The sequence below is a fragment of the Maylandia zebra genome, linkage group LG5, assembly GCF_041146795.1.
Source record: "Maylandia zebra isolate NMK-2024a linkage group LG5, Mzebra_GT3a, whole genome shotgun sequence".
Classification (NCBI taxonomy): Eukaryota; Metazoa; Chordata; class Actinopteri; order Cichliformes; family Cichlidae; genus Maylandia; species Maylandia zebra.
In genome coordinates, this window is record NC_135171.1 from 29,400,613 (window position 1) to 29,416,272 (window position 15,660).

The following is a 15,660-nucleotide window of genomic DNA, read 5'->3' on the forward strand; positions in this document are numbered from 1 at the left end:
CCACGGCTGCTGAGTGAGCCCTCATCTGGGACTCTCCTCAGCTCTTTCTGGGACGGTGGCGCGGCTGCCCCTCTGTTGGTCTTCCTTGGTCTCTTGTGTTCTGGGGGCCTCTGGATGTCTGGAGTTTTGATCTCCTCCATACCTGCTTCATGCCCTGGAGGACGGGGCTGTGGCCCCCCCACACCCTCTAGCAGATCATTACATGAAGGAACCTTTTAAAAAACAAAAAACAAGCGCGTCCATGCTCACAGGTGTACACACGTGTGATCACACCCACAAACTACACCCTTTTTGGCTCCTACCTCAAAGCACACTGTGTTCTGTTGATCTTATGTGCTGCACAATAATGTTTAATATTTAGTATTTACTGTCATATTCCCATAGATCATTGTGATGTTGTTTATTCTATTACTCTTGTTCTCTTCTGCTTGTTTTCTTTTTTCTTTCTCAGCAGGTGACCCAGGTGATTGATATATGCTTTTTTTTTCTTTTTTTCTTTTTTTTTTTCTATTTCTGCTCATTCTGTTGGTTTTTGGTTTTTGCCCTTCTCCCCCGTCCCTCTTCTCAGCTGTTTCTCTTTCCCTCTTTCTTTCTCCCCTTCTTTCCCCCAGTCAAGTCTGTCCCATATTCAGTAAGTGAAAATAAAATAAATTTAAAAAAATTAAAATAAAAAAAAGAACAGCCATTAGTCAAATTAATGCCACTGTCATGTCACCTGATTTTATGAAGTCCCAATTTTGAAGCCTTGTCCAGAAAAACACAGTTATCTTAGCTTTCTGAAACTAGGCTTAATAACCAATCTCTCAGTTGCATATCACTAAAATTCATACTCCTTTTAGACTCTAATTAGAATCATCATTTAGAAAATGAACAATCTGTTGTATTTAATTAGAGATGGAACTAGCAAAAAAAAACCTGGATCAGCATGTTGCCTTATCCAGACTTATTATTTACACAAATTAGATAGCACTATAAAATACACTTAGGATATTCAGAAACGCGCTAATAATTCAAAGGAAACAGAATGTAATGCACTGCAGCATCATATTATCCTATGTGTGTGTTTGTGTGGGTGGCTTTTTGAACAGGGAGGAAATGTTTCATCTAGTTTGTGTAATGTAAACTGGGTGACCTGGGGCTGGGTGTGACAGCTGGTTTAAAATAAATCAGGGCTCAACCACCTGTCAGTGTGGTGCTGAGTCCCAGCCAGAGAGCTTCTCATTGTACCTGAACTGCTGTGGAAAGTCTAGAAAGATGACATCGGAGACCAAACAGTCAAGTAAGTACATTAACTTTTAGACATATATTAACTGAAGTTTATCATCATATCTTTAAGGGCTTAATGTATTCTGATTTAAATTAAATTGTTTAATTTAAATAATAACAGTTAAATAGTCTTGTCAAAAGCAGGATTGCATTTGACAAGAGTTTTAGAAAAGTTTGCACCTATTTCAAAGTTTTTATAGAGTTAAAATAAAATCGTGTTATACACTTAGTTTGCATGACCTCAGTTCTCCCAGTTTCTAGAAATCTTACTTGCAGGTGCTGGCAAATAGAAATGAATGCCTTACAACAACAGTCTTCAGAAAGTACATGCCAGAGAATGTTGTGTGAAAAGCTCACATTGACACATTAAACAGGATTTTTGCAGTTTATTCTCTTTACATACACGACAACATGCCTGTGGTCATCATGTGTCAACCTGGAAATTCAAATATATGTTTTGCAAGTTGAAGTTAATCCAAAGTTTCAGATTCAGGCCAGTTTGGCATAAAATTTAGTTCAGGAAATCTGGAACACCTTCTAAATTTGATCGATGCCCCCATAATCAGTTTGAGTTTCGTACTCAAGTGCCCATTACATCGACGTAAGAGCAGTTGTTTTTGAATCATGTATTAGATTGTTGTGGTTATGTTTGTTTTATTTTATTCGGAAGGCATCTATAAATAATCATAAATATCAAAATATTAGTGCGCGTGATGTTTTGCCTCCCATCCAGGACCACCTCCAATATGTGACACCCTCCATCAGATTGTTTTAGAACTATCAAAAGATAAACACATCGTCTTTGTGGGTTTCAATTGTGCAGTGCAGACAGATTTAAGGCAACTGAGATTCTAGAAGGAACAAAGTAACATTTAGCAGCTCTGGAAACTGAATTAAAGATCTAAAATTTTAAGATATCAATGAGACTGTGTTAGAAATATAAATATGAACTTATGCAAACTTGTAGGCACTGCAAAAAAAATGTATGTGAAAATATTTAGAAAGTGTTCACAGACTGACTTTAATGTCACAGACAGCCAAAACTTTCTATAGATATTAAGGAGAGGTCCCTTAAATGCATTCCCTCTCTCAGGTGTTTCAGTGTGTATTTCAGGCCAGCCTTCATGTATGTTTAGTAAAAAAAAATGTGTATAAATTTATCTACCCAAGGGGAGAACTCTACATGCTATAGATTTATAAGTTTAATAAATCTAAAGAAAGTTTATAGTTTTGGGGGTTTTTTCTTACTGTACACCCTTGTTAAAAATGTGAGTAATAGTGACAAAATGTAGACAGTTAACTACAATATGAAAGCAGGTGTGTGCATTTTTCCCTCCCTCACACACACCCAAACCAAACTCACCCACCACGAAATCTAAAAAACTTCATCTCTCCTAACAAAAAGTTATAAATTCACTTTTCATTTCAAACACACTGAGAACCTGTTCAATCTTGTTTCCTAACATTAAAATTAAAAGTTTGACTGTGAAAAGTACTTCTCATATCAATATAGAAAAAGACAAAGTGTTAAGATAGTCTCTCCAAACCTCACTATTTTGTGCTTAAGTGTTTTTATGAATTGTGTCTCAGTTTTCCATGTTACTTGTCAGTGCAGTGCTTTTCTATGGATTCACCTGTTCTCCTGAACATACCCGTAGGCCTTAAATGTGAGGTTTGTGTTTTGTTTTGTTTTTATTACCATGCTGTTGGGGTTTGGTCGAGACACGAGCATTGTGTTCATCACTGATTCTGCCCTGTTGAGGCATGCCCAATCCATGCATATTTTTCCTGACATGTAACTTCAACTTTGTGACGTTTGGATGACTCTCATGACAGTGTTTAAATAGTTTTATCTCCACCCTGCCTTGCCCTGGGTTCCTGTCACCAAATTGCTAGATAGAATTGAGACTTTTGACAAGCTGAGGCAGTTTTTTGAGGTGAATCGAGGTCACTAAAATCTTCATCTATTTTAGCATGGAGAAGGTATCGGTGTAGCAAGCTTAAAGCCTTTTGCATCCTTCAGTTGCAAATCTTTCCAGGAAACCAAGTTAAAATGTATCAGGAGATGACAGATATTGGTCTTTTTCTTTTCTTTTTTGTTTGTTTGTTTTTTAAAGTGTCATGCCATTAAAAATAAGTTTATTAAAATAAAGACTTCACTTTGTGACCTGACTTTCAGATATTTTTGTTCACAGTTAACATTTCTATATTTTATTTTACATTTCTTGCAGTTTTTAAAGGAGTGAATCTCAACTGTGAGACAAACAACACAGAACATGGCACCAAAAAAATCTCAAAGGATCAGCTGATTGTGAGGCGAGGCCAGCGGTTCACCGTGAAAGTTGAACTGACACAGCCGTTCAACCCCAATCTTTACCCGCTCACCTTTACAGCAGTAACAGGTTGGTCCACCATTAAATGATGTTTTTTTGTTTGTTTTTTTGTAAAAAATGCAAACATATTGTATGTAAACCCTCCCAAGTTAAATCCTTATAATAAAAAATATGTCCAAAGTGTACAGAAGATGCTGTTTGATGGGCGCTGAACAAACATTTACTGACCCAAAGCTGTTGACTAGGGCTGTCACCGTTAATCACCGTCAATTAACGGCAACACCACGTTAACCACGTCATATCTCCGTTAACGGGTTAATGCGGATCACCCTTTGTGTTGGGCTGGACTGCGTCAACGGGTTAGCGCGGGTAGCTTGATTAACGTATTAGCGCAGTGTTGGCGAGTAACGGAATACATGTACAAGCGTTGCGTATTTAAAATACAAAATATGAGTAACTGTATTCTGTTACAGTTACCGTTTAAAAAGGTAGTGTTACTCTGTTGAAATAAATGGATTACACGGCGGTCTTTTCCTGTTTCATATGTTAGGCTATGCCCTCTCTGTCCTTGGTAATTCCACGCCAGTGGAAACCCAAACAAAACACGCATTAAAAGGCTCTAATGTCTGTGTCTCAATCTCGCGGCCCATGTCAACTCTACTTGCTATAATGATGTGACGAAATATTTTTTTTAATTATTGTTCAAAAATTATTTAATATAAAGGCAATAGGCACAGTGTTACAGGCATAGGCCTAAACAATGTAGCTTCATGGGCAGTATTGGCCAGTTGTAAGTAAGTTATTAAGACTCTACTCTACTCTGTGTTCGTGTTTTCCTCCGAAACAACAAATTCCGTTGGAGCGGCCTTTCAACGCCTCTCTCTGTCTCTCGCTAGCAAAGTCGACCCAGACAACAAAGTAAAGCTAGTTTTCGGCTATGAACTCAACACGGAACCTGACGTATTAGCCAGAGGACCTGTTTTATATACACGAAAAACAGTTTTCTATACGAGATCGTTGCAAAAAGCGCAGCCTTACCTAATGTCCACCCTACTGTTACTCATTTTATATTAAGATTTAAAAATCTAGTTGCTATTGGTATGGCGAGTAACCTTCAGTAATAGTAATAAATCACACAGCAATAGTACATTCATGTAGTTGTAAAAAGCATGATAATATATTAAGAAATCCAAAGTATTTAGAATACGTTACTCTCATTGAGTAATGTAAAGGAACACGTTACAAAATACATTTTGGGGCATGTATTCTGTAATCTGTAGTGGAATACATTTTAATAGTAACCTTCCCAACACTGGCAGCCCCACACAGAGGGTGATCCACGTTAACTCGTTAATGGGGATATGCTGTGTTAATGTGGATTTGGCGTTAACGTCATTTTAACGCGATTAACGCTGACAGCCCTAGTTGGGACTCAAAGCAAAAACCTCCAAGCCCATTGAAGGCACCCTTTTTGAGCTTTGGAAAGGTTTTGATCCAGGAGAAAGTCAGTCTGAGGAATTGATAGCTGCAAACTGTGCATGTTTGGTTTATATAATTTGAATTTATATTTTTTAAATTTAAATATTTAGTTTGCAGTTGTGACACTTTATAGTAAATAAAAGAGATGTTTGAATATTGATTTCCATGTATCAACAGGAGTTTGTTTATGTTTGCTTACTTTTGTTTTCTTGGTTTTTTTGTTGCTGTTATTTTTATTATTGACATTAACATTTTTGAAAGATCTGTATGGATACATATGAAGAATTTTGTGAAAATCAATACAAAATATAAATTTAAATAATAAATAACAGCTACATGTGGTTAAGTGTAGTTTAAAAAGAGGACCCAAACACAGGAACCAGAATCAGGTATTCCCAACAAAAAGCAGGTTTTACTAATGAGCTGATGGAATTTAAAAAAAAACAACTAATTGGGCAATCAGGAGAAATAATATCAGGTGAAACCCATGAGGGTGTGGCAAAAATTGAAAGGGTGAGGAAAAAGCCAGACATGACACATAAGTGAAAGGCTAAATAAACTAAGCTTTACTTAAAGGTGTTTTGCCAGTTAGCACAGTTGGATATGACCACTGTTTGTCTTTTAAACTATCTTTCAGCCTTCTGTTGCAATCAAATTCAAAATGAGCATTGGGTACTGTGAAAAAGTCTTGAGCCACTCCTGGGAAATACAGCAATGAAATGAAAATTTTTACAATTCTGAGTTTGAAAATCAGTATTCGGTATGGCCACCTCTGTTCCTCGATGCAGCCTGAACTCTATTAGGCAAGCCTTCTTGTAGTTTTAAGTAGCTTTCAATGATTGTTTTTTAAAGGTTGGCTGTCATTTATTCTATTCTCCATCAAAATGGGACAGTCTATTAATTTTGTTCTATTATGTGTTTTTCTATGAAGATATACTTTTTCTGCATTGACAGTGTGTTTGGGAACATTTTCATGCAGTAAAATTTTGTCATTTGCCCTGTGTTGACTACTGGAAATGATTCAGGTGTAACTCACACTGGTTAATGATGTCTGTCTTTCATGTACACTCTGTAGTTACAGAGTATTGTATTGTTGGTACTGTATTGTCACATCTATGATCTCTGTGAATCCTCTCTGCAGGAGAAAATCCATCTGAGGACCTGGGAACAAAGTCATGCTTTGGTATGCCAGACAGAATCCAGCGTTCGCCATCAGCAAAGGCAGTGTGGAAAGTGGAGCTAGAGAAGGGATCCAACCCACCAACAGGCTCCTTGAATTTGACCATTACCCCCCCAGCTGACACTCCAATCGGAAAGTACAACTTAACTGCCAGACATAGGGATGAGGAAACGTTGTTGGCAGAACTGGTTGTGCTCTTCAATCCCTGGTGTTCTGGTAAGTTATCTTTCTATCTGCCGACCTGTTTTCCAGGCTCTCCAGCACTGTTCATCTGTTGCTGTTGTTTTCCTTAAAACCACTATTATCCATCCATTAATCCGTCTGTCTCATGTGGTTATCCCTATTCCCGCCTCTGTAGATGATTCAGTGTTTATGCAGGATGAGAAAGAGAGACAGGAGTTTGTGATGAATGAATGTGGTATAATCTACAAAGGAAGTGGGAACTACATCACATCTATTAACTGGGACTTTGGGCAGGTACAAACACACACACACACACTGTGTAGGCTTAGTAGATTTGTGATTCTAGGTTTGATAAATCGACACCGAAAAGTACCACATTAATCATGTTTTTACCAATCAGTCTTTTATTCTAAGAGTTCTATTGTTCAGTATGGTAGAGGCGCAAAAAAGATGGTCACTGTTAATGGCTTGTAGGTGTAACTCCTTAATCGGAGAGACATATATTTATATGGTGTGAGACTACTGTAGGTCATTATTAACATGCTATTATGAAGTATAGAGTAGTGACATTTTTAGATATTAGCTGCTTCAAGTTAATATTTTACTTTAGAATTAATTAGTTAATGTAAATGCTTCGATTATTTTTGACTCTGCCATTAAGTACGAATAACCTACAGCACTGTAGTTTAAGATAAGCTGCTCTCTTCCTGTCTAGTTTGAAGAGGACATGATGAAGATTTGTCTTAAGATGTTGGATGTCAACCCCAAACACCTGGCAAATGCAGCTAATGACCTTTCTGCTCGCTGTAACCCCATCTACGTCAGCCGTGTGGTCAGCGCCATGGTAGGATATTTATGTATATACATGTGTTTTGGACAGATGTACTGTATTTGAACTGCAAGTTTCACCAAGAAGGTAATTTAAAGCATTTTACATAACGTTTAAAAGGCATCATAAACAAAATAACACATTAATTATAAAGCATTACTATAAAGCATTAATTAACAAAACCTTTTGTTAATTAATGCTTTATAGTAATTTTGAGGGGAGCCAAAGCTCACTCACTCACTCACCTTTGTTTTCCTGTTTTGCTCCAGATCAACAGTATGGATGACTGTGGTGTCCTGGAGGGACGGTGGTCAGCTCCATTCTGGGGTGGAACTATACCCACTCACTGGTCTGGCAGCTATCCCATCCTCAAGCGTTGGTATAACATCGACTGCCACCCAGTCAAATATGGACAGTGCTGGGTATTTGCAGGAGTGATGTGTTCAGGTACTGGCTAACTCTGCAAGTCCTCACTTACATACAGTATCTATTTAGGTGGGTAATATGAATACATACCTAAATATCTGTTATATATACAGTATGTGTTTAGGCAAGTGAAATGAGAAATAAGAAATAAGCTGCCTTATATTGCAGGTGCTTTAGTTTACATACATTATCAACTTTGCTGGGTATACCTTTTTATTCATCCAAATATTTAATCAGCCAATCACAGGGCAACAACTCAAAAACTTAATGGCCTATAGACATGGCGAAGGTGCTCTGCGATAGACTGGCAACCTTCACAGGGTGTACCCTGCCTCTCACTCTATGGCAGGTGGGGTAGGCTCCAGCCCCCCTGCGACCCTGAATCAGATAAGCAAAGGAGAAAGGATGGCTGGATGGACATGGTAAGGAAGACCTGCTAAAGTTCAAACTGCATCAGAATTGGGGAGAAAGGTTGTATCACCTGGATGACTGAGAACCTTCACATTTAAGTGACTTTAAATGTTACGTGGTTGATCCTACCAGTCGGCTGGTCTGAGTATTTCAAAAACTGCTGATCTACTGGAATGTTTTTTCACAAACATTTCTAAGGTTTAAAGTCCTTAAAAGAGAAACTCAATAAGCAGCAGTTCTCTGGGTGAAAATGCCTTGTTGTTGATAGCCGTCAGAGGATAATGGCTTCAAGCTAATAACAGGGAAAAAATAACTCAAATAACCACTCACTACAATACAACTATGCAGAGACCTAAAGTGTAGAAACTATAAGTATAACATAAGCAGAAAACCATAAAGAGAACTAGACCCATGAGCAACAATAAATCAAGGAATATTAATTAAACCTGAAACATATGCGATATGACATCTGTCCTCGTTTGTATCAACGGTTCTGCCTGGTACTTGTGGAGCGATGGTGTCTGGGATATTTTCTTTGCAGACTTTGTCCAATTTACCAACTGAGCATCATTTAAATGCCACAGCCTACCTGAGGGTAGCCACTGACCATGTCCCTTGCTATATGACCACAGTGGATTAGAACAGTTCTGAATTTCTGAGGAATGTCTCTGTCATTTTGTTGAATATATGTATGAAGAATAAAGGCAATTGTGGAGGCAAAAGGGTCCTAGCAAGGTATATGTACCAAAGTCTCAAGTTTGTTTACAATTGCCAATTTTCTAGTGTTAATATAGGATTACACTAAAAGTCTGGTGAGCCATAGCTTTAGTGGTTTACTGATTTGTCTTTTCCTTATAACTTTCCATCACTAGGCCAGTGCAACAACATTTAACAATAAGATGCTAAACTAATGTACAATTTGACAAATATCACATTTTTAAAAAATCTGTTTTTTTAATGTTTGTATTTCCAGTAATGCGTCTGCTGGGCATCCCATGCCGTGTGGTCACCAACTACCAGTCAGCTCACGACAGCAACAAGAATCTGATCATTGATGTGTACCATGCTGACTATGGAGTGAGAGAGAAAGAGACCAAGGACAGTGTCTGGTAAGATGACACAAGCTCATATGGCTTATATTGAGAAAGCAAACAGAGAGAGATACAGATCAGAACTAAATTCTGTGGTAAAGAGTTGAACAGTTCCTTTGTACACACACACACACACACACACACACACACACACACACACACACACACACACACAGAGGGAGAGAGAGAGTTTCCCTGAGCATTGTACAGTCTTAATTTCTCACAGAACTAAATAAGGTTAATTTAAAAAACAGAGAGGCACTATATACAACAAACTATAATTTATCCAATTTTCAGTGGTTTTGGAAAAACAAACACCAGAAACGCTATAGAGCTACAGGGTTGACTTTCAAAAGGTTTTGCTGTTTTTTTCTGTTTTATTAGTACTCAACCACCATCTTGTTCTTGATATGTCAGACTGCATAAAAGAGGACAAATGAAATTGTGTCCAAAAGTCTAAAAGGCTTTTAATCTTCACTGTGGTTTTACAAAGTATGTCTTGTGTGCTTTGGGAGTGGTGACTTTGTCTGAAAGCTTTTAATCTGTCAATAGAAAGAATGTCCTTAGTGTGATTTATGGTGCCATTTCTCAAGCTTAGGGTAGGGTTGGGTGTTTACCTTACAATATAAAGTTCCTTGATTCAACTGTTGTTGTGATTTGGTGCTATATAAATACAATTCAATTGAATTGAAGTGAATCACCCAGCCTTCTTTGCCATGTTCTCGAGTTTTTAAAGCCACTGTTGTGTTTCCACTGACTCCAACATCAGAATTTTGTGTCATGTTTATGTTTCAGGAACTATCATGTCTGGTTAGAGTGCTGGATGAGGCGAACTGACCTGGGAAAAGATGGTAAATATGACGGCTGGCAAGTTCTGGATCCAACGCCACAGGAGAAGAGCGATGGTATGAACTCTTGTCTCCTCAGATTTTCTTCCTTTGTCTAATGACTTTTCTTTTCCTACTTTAACTATTCATTTTTTGCCAGTAAATATACCAACAATTTTTAAGTATTGTTTTTGAATGTGATATTCGATTGTGTGATTTCTTTTCATCTAGTGCTGTTAGTGATGGCAGCTCCATGGTTAGAAAGTTCCATATTTAGTGCCATGAAGTTAGAATAAAAACTACTCTGTATTAGTAAAGCATGTTTCTTTATTTAATGTTCATCTGATGGCTTTTCTTGCTTGTCCTTTTGCAGGTGTATACTGCTGCGGTCCAGCCTCAGTCAAAGCCATCCTGAATGGAGAAATCGATCTAAAATATGATGCCCCATTTGTTTATGCTATGGTCAATGCTGACTGCATTGACTGGCTGGTTAGTGAACAGAGCTGTACTATATAAATCCACAAATAACATAGTTAGCAGCACCAAAAGAGGAGCAGCCTTTAGTATAATAGCAATATTTATTATTTCAAATTTTGGTTTCTATCGTGTTTCTTTCTTTGTGTCCTGGCAGTGTAAAGCTGATGGCACAATGGTGAATATTTTCTCTGACACCAAGAGAATCGGACAGAATATCTCCACCAAGGCTGTTGGCTCCAACACAAGGCTGGACATCACAGACAGCTACAAGTACAAGGAAGGTGGGTTCACCTAAAAGACGTGTTTCTTGAAGACTTAAATGGAGAATTTTGTTCTTTACCATCCTGATATTATGAAAGTAGATCTCACAAGGGACATGACACTGGTAATGATTTGTCAGTCAGAAGTTACCACTGTTATACCACCCCTATTTATAAAATGAGCATTTTGATGTGTCACATAAATCCTGAAATGAGCATGTGAGACCAAAATGTTAATTAAGGTCACAGATCAACAGAGTGGTAGTGTAAAAAAAAAAATTGTCCTTTATTTATCCAGGTAAAAAATCTCATTGAGATTAAAAATCTAATTTCCAAGAGAGACCTGGCATCATGGCAACAAAAATTAAAATTCATGAACAGAACAGGATGTTGCATCCGCCTTTTTATATACAGTCCATTGTGCTAAGTTAGGCTGTCTTTGGTTCTTTGAATGACAGATAGTATTCGGTTAAAAAAAATACTATATAAACCTTGTTTTAACGGTTCACTAGCGATCTGCAAAGAGATTACAAATAAAAATGGGTTTGGTGACTGTGTTCTCTGTTTTCTGATACTAATAAGAAGGTTAAATAAAACCTTTTGGTCAAGACATAGTAGAAATTCTTTAACAAAATTAATTTTCACTCTCACTCTAAAACTTTCCACTCTTACAGGGTCTAATGAGGAGAGAACTGTATTTAGATATGCCCTCACCAGAGATTACTCCAGAGATGAAGAGGAAAAGAACAATAGAGGGACAAATAATCCAATCCAGAATGGAGGAACAACAAGTGGAACTGGGATTGGAGGAACAACAAATGGAACTGGGAATGGAGGGAGGGGAGGGAACAACACAGAGACTACAAATAATACAAATGACAGCATCCTTCCACTTCCACAAATATCCATGCGAATTGAAGAGGTACATCTCAGTTCCTTATATATGTTTTTATTTTTAGAGCTATTCAAGTAGATCTTAAATATATTTTAGTATTTACCTTTATCTTTGTTGTGTGAATTTCTGTCTACTTTTTACGAATGTAGCAGTGACCTTTTTTCCACTGTTAACATTTTTTCTATTAACAAAAAAATAAGAACTCCCAGAAATACATACGAACAGGGTCAGTGTCAAAAATCTGAGTTTCTCCTCACTGTGCCGCCTGCGTAAATCCCAACAGTACTTTAGGCATTGAGGCAACTGTTGTTGTGATTTGGCGCTGTATAAATAAAATTGAATTGAATTTGTGGTGCTGCAGGTATCCAAGCCAATGGACGGTCAGGACGTGAGTCTGAAGCTGGTGCTGAACAGTGTGAGCCGCACTGCCAGGCCTGTGTCCATCAATATCAGCGTCCAGGCCATGAGATACAATGGCTCACCGTTTGAAAACATCCAGACTGAGACAAATGAAGAGACACTGCAGCCTGGGAAAGGTGGGTAAATTGCTGAGGAGTTTCTCACAAGTGTTTTTATTTATTTGTCCTGGTGGGGGGACTGCAACAACTATAATTGTCTCTCACTCCCTCTGTCTGCTCCAGATCTGTCCATTCCTATCTTGGTCCCCTTCTTGGTGTACCACAAACACATGGTAGGCTCTGACAGCATGAAGATTTCAGCTGTAGTCACAGATAAGCTGGAGCCAGGAAATGTATACCTAGCAGTGAATGATGTCATTCTGTTGAATCCTCCTATGTCCATCACAGTGAGTAAAAAACTACCATCTCTGTGTCTCCTTAATCATTATGTTGCTTTGTTCGAAGTAACTGTCACATTAGCTGACTGCTGTTGATTGTTGATAAAATAATATATTATACTTAATATATACATACTCCTCTAAATACTCTTATAATATAATTATACTTAACTATGTTATATGCCTTTAAATAAATATAGAATATAATTTCTAATATATATATATATATATATGTGTGTATATATATGTATGTATATGTGTCTATATGTATGCATGTGTATATATATATATATATATATATATATAAAACTAAAGTCTGCAACTATGCCAGCATCTATTCAGGCTGTTCTTGGCCAAAGGAGGACTTTGAGCAAATAATGCTTCAGCTGACATGTTTCTTTTTGTTTTTTTGTTGTTGTTTTTGTTCACAAGTGCGTTAGATGCATAAAAGCTTGCTAAAGTAGCACAAAACAAATAAATAAAATAACTAGCTATAAGTTGGTATAGCTCAAACTGAGCCTGACCTATATAGATGATGAGTCAGTTCCTATTTATACAGTTCATCTTCAGCAGCTTTGGTCTCTATACCAAATTTTGTGTTTGTCCATTAAGGATTGAAATGTGACTCCTGTATCTGTAATTTTATATGATGTGGGCTATCATGTTTATTTTTCATGCATTGCTAATGGTAAAAAAAGAGGCTGGATAAACTGAAGGTATAATTTGTAGTTTATATTTTCAAGCAGGTTGGAATCAAAACTGGACATGCAAAGATTTTTACATTGTTTTACTGACTAATAAGTAAACAGTGAGATTTTTGTTTTTCAGGTTAATGGTCCAGTGAGACTGAACCAAAGGACAGTTGCTGAAGTAGTTTTCATGAACCCAATCAACAAGATGCTGACGGACTGCACTCTGACTATCTCTGGAAGTGGTCTAGTGGATGGGGAGGAAACATGCATGTATGTGTGAAAGATCTGCTACCTTAATTATTTATTTTGAGCCAAGAGGGAAAGGCAGTAAAAATACTGACTGTGTGAGTGAATGGGTCAATGCTCTATCATTAAGACAGGAAAATCTAGAATTTAATTTTTATTCTTTCTCCTGCAGCCTCTGGAAGTGTTTAAGGGTCTGAGAGTAACATGAAGATTAAATATAAAAACAGAATGGTAAATGGACTGGTTCTTATATAGCGCTTTTCCACTCTTCTGAGGACTCAAAGCGCTTTACACAACTTGTGCATTCACCCATTCGCACAAGCACAACTGACATTCACACACATTCATACTCCGATGAATGCATCGGAGAGCAATTTCGGGTTAGTATCTTGCCCAAGGATATTTGGCATGCAGACTAGGGGAAGCCGGGAATCGAACCACCAACCTTCCGATCAGTAGATGACCTGCTCTACCACCTGAGCTACAGCCACCCAAATTTGAATTCACAAGTACAAATGGGTTGCTTGTCTCTCTAATATTGATAAAAACCTGCTCTGGAGCGGTTTAGGTCTGCAGCATAAGTTACATAACTATAAACAACAGTGAGAAGCAAACCACCTTTATAACGCTGAAAAACAAGTGTTAGCTCTGACGTTACCTGAATAAGCCCAAATCCTGCTTCATAGTACAGGCCTCAGGACTTTCTAAAGAACGTAGCCCCAGCAAAATCCCTTGAAGGAATAATGATAAGAGGGTCATCTCTTTGTAAAAGTCTTTTCCGCAGTCTGAAGTTTTCAGATTTTACCATATCTCAACATTATTTGGATGTCTGGCAAAGTTGTCTTTTCAACAGGCTTCTAGCGAGTTGTTACTGTGTATAAAATGTTATGTCAAATCCACAAACTAAACATCAACCTTAACAGTTCTGTATTACTCTTATGTTTCCCACAGACTTCCAAATCTGAGGCCAAGCAACAGGATACGTATCCAGTTGCTCTTTTTTCCCAAGAAGACCGGAAAGAAAACTCTCATGGCTGACTTTGACTGCTCCTCCTTCAGAGACCTCAAGTGCACCTGCACTTTTGATGTTCTACCATAAAACCTACCAGTTTATTTCAGGCTTTTCATTCATTCATTCATTTTTACACAACTCTGTGTGTGTGTGTGTGTATATATATATATATATATATATATATATATATATATATATATATATATATATATAAACTTTTGAGGTTGCTTTAAAAAGCAACCTTTGTGGGATAAGAGATAATAGTTTTCTATGTATTTTTCCTTTCTTTCATTCGCTGATTTTCAGAAGAAAAAACAAGTTTGTGCTTCTGGACAGAAAGTGCTGCACTGATGTTTCATATAACTGCCGCATTCACTGTCACCATGTATTCTGACACAAAAGCTGACACTACTACATATTTTAAGCTGTTACGGCCACTTTAGGTACAAACGCTCAGCTGATGCTCATGTGAAAATGAATGTTTACATATTATTAAGAATGTAGCTAAACCTGTTGTACAAACAGCAAACTGAAAAACAGACACCTGTATTCTCACTGTGTGTTTTATCTCAGACTCTGAGCTTTATTAACTACTCTTAAAATATGTATTGGTTAGTGTTCCTGCAAGCTTATTCCTGCTCCTGAAGGAAGCTACAAGCAAGCACATGGCAATCACAGCAGAACAGTAATATTTTCAAACGCTTGCCTGTCAGATTTGCATCTGCTAAATGAACTGGAGCTCTTCATAGTGTTTACGAATGGTACGACACAGTAAGATTTCCTTGTGTTTGCATAAATTCCTCTGGCCTGTTGATGAGAAGGTGTTAAAGTGCCTCCCTGTGGTTGAGAAGTAAACTGGCCTATACTCATGTGTTTTATTTGCACTGTAGATTTTGTACATTTTTTATGACTATACAAATAAAATGATTATTGGAAGATGGTTAACATTTTTGTTTTTATTAATAATGCTTCTGGCCTTTCTGTCATACTAATAATTTGTATTTTTCAAGAGAGACCTGAGTGTTCTTACACACTACAACTGTCACTCACAGGGGATATAGGCCTTTGGAGGGCCTGGGAGTTCCCAGAGAGGTGGAGTGTAAGACCCGACCTGACATATATAGACACGGACAAACAGGCACAGACACAAACATGCATTCCCACCCTCATGCACACATATACAAATACTCAGCACTAACCCAACGTAGGGATAGACATACATGGACACTGTACACACAATCACACTCCCCAAACAAA

General features: G+C 37.6%; 1 protein-coding gene across 1 annotated transcript; it reads left to right on the plus strand.

Moving 5' to 3' along the window:
• The first annotated feature begins 1,174 nt into the window (after positions 1-1,174).
• On the plus strand, positions 1,175-15,339 carry LOC101483944 (protein-glutamine gamma-glutamyltransferase E). The gene is made up of 15 exons (XM_004548849.5): positions 1,175-1,279; positions 3,498-3,668; positions 6,220-6,474; positions 6,617-6,735; positions 7,157-7,285; positions 7,540-7,717; positions 9,081-9,216; positions 9,994-10,103; positions 10,399-10,514; positions 10,657-10,783; positions 11,437-11,684; positions 12,019-12,193; positions 12,299-12,462; positions 13,282-13,415; positions 14,343-15,339. Exons 1-15 carry the CDS (start codon positions 1,255-1,257, stop codon positions 14,488-14,490), a joined length of 2,235 nt encoding a protein of 744 aa, XP_004548906.3. The 5' UTR covers positions 1,175-1,254; the 3' UTR covers positions 14,491-15,339.
• The last annotated feature ends 321 nt before the right edge of the window (positions 15,340-15,660 follow it).

Coding starts and splice junctions, on each gene's coding strand:
- LOC101483944 (XM_004548849.5), top strand. CDS start 1,255: ATGACATCGGAGACCAAACAGTCAA. Junction 7,718..9,080: donor TGCAGGAGTGATGTGTTCAG/GTACTGGCTAAC, acceptor TTGTATTTCCAG/TAATGCGTCTGCTGGGCATC. Junction 12,194..12,298: donor GACACTGCAGCCTGGGAAAG/GTGGGTAAATTG, acceptor TGTCTGCTCCAG/ATCTGTCCATTCCTATCTTG.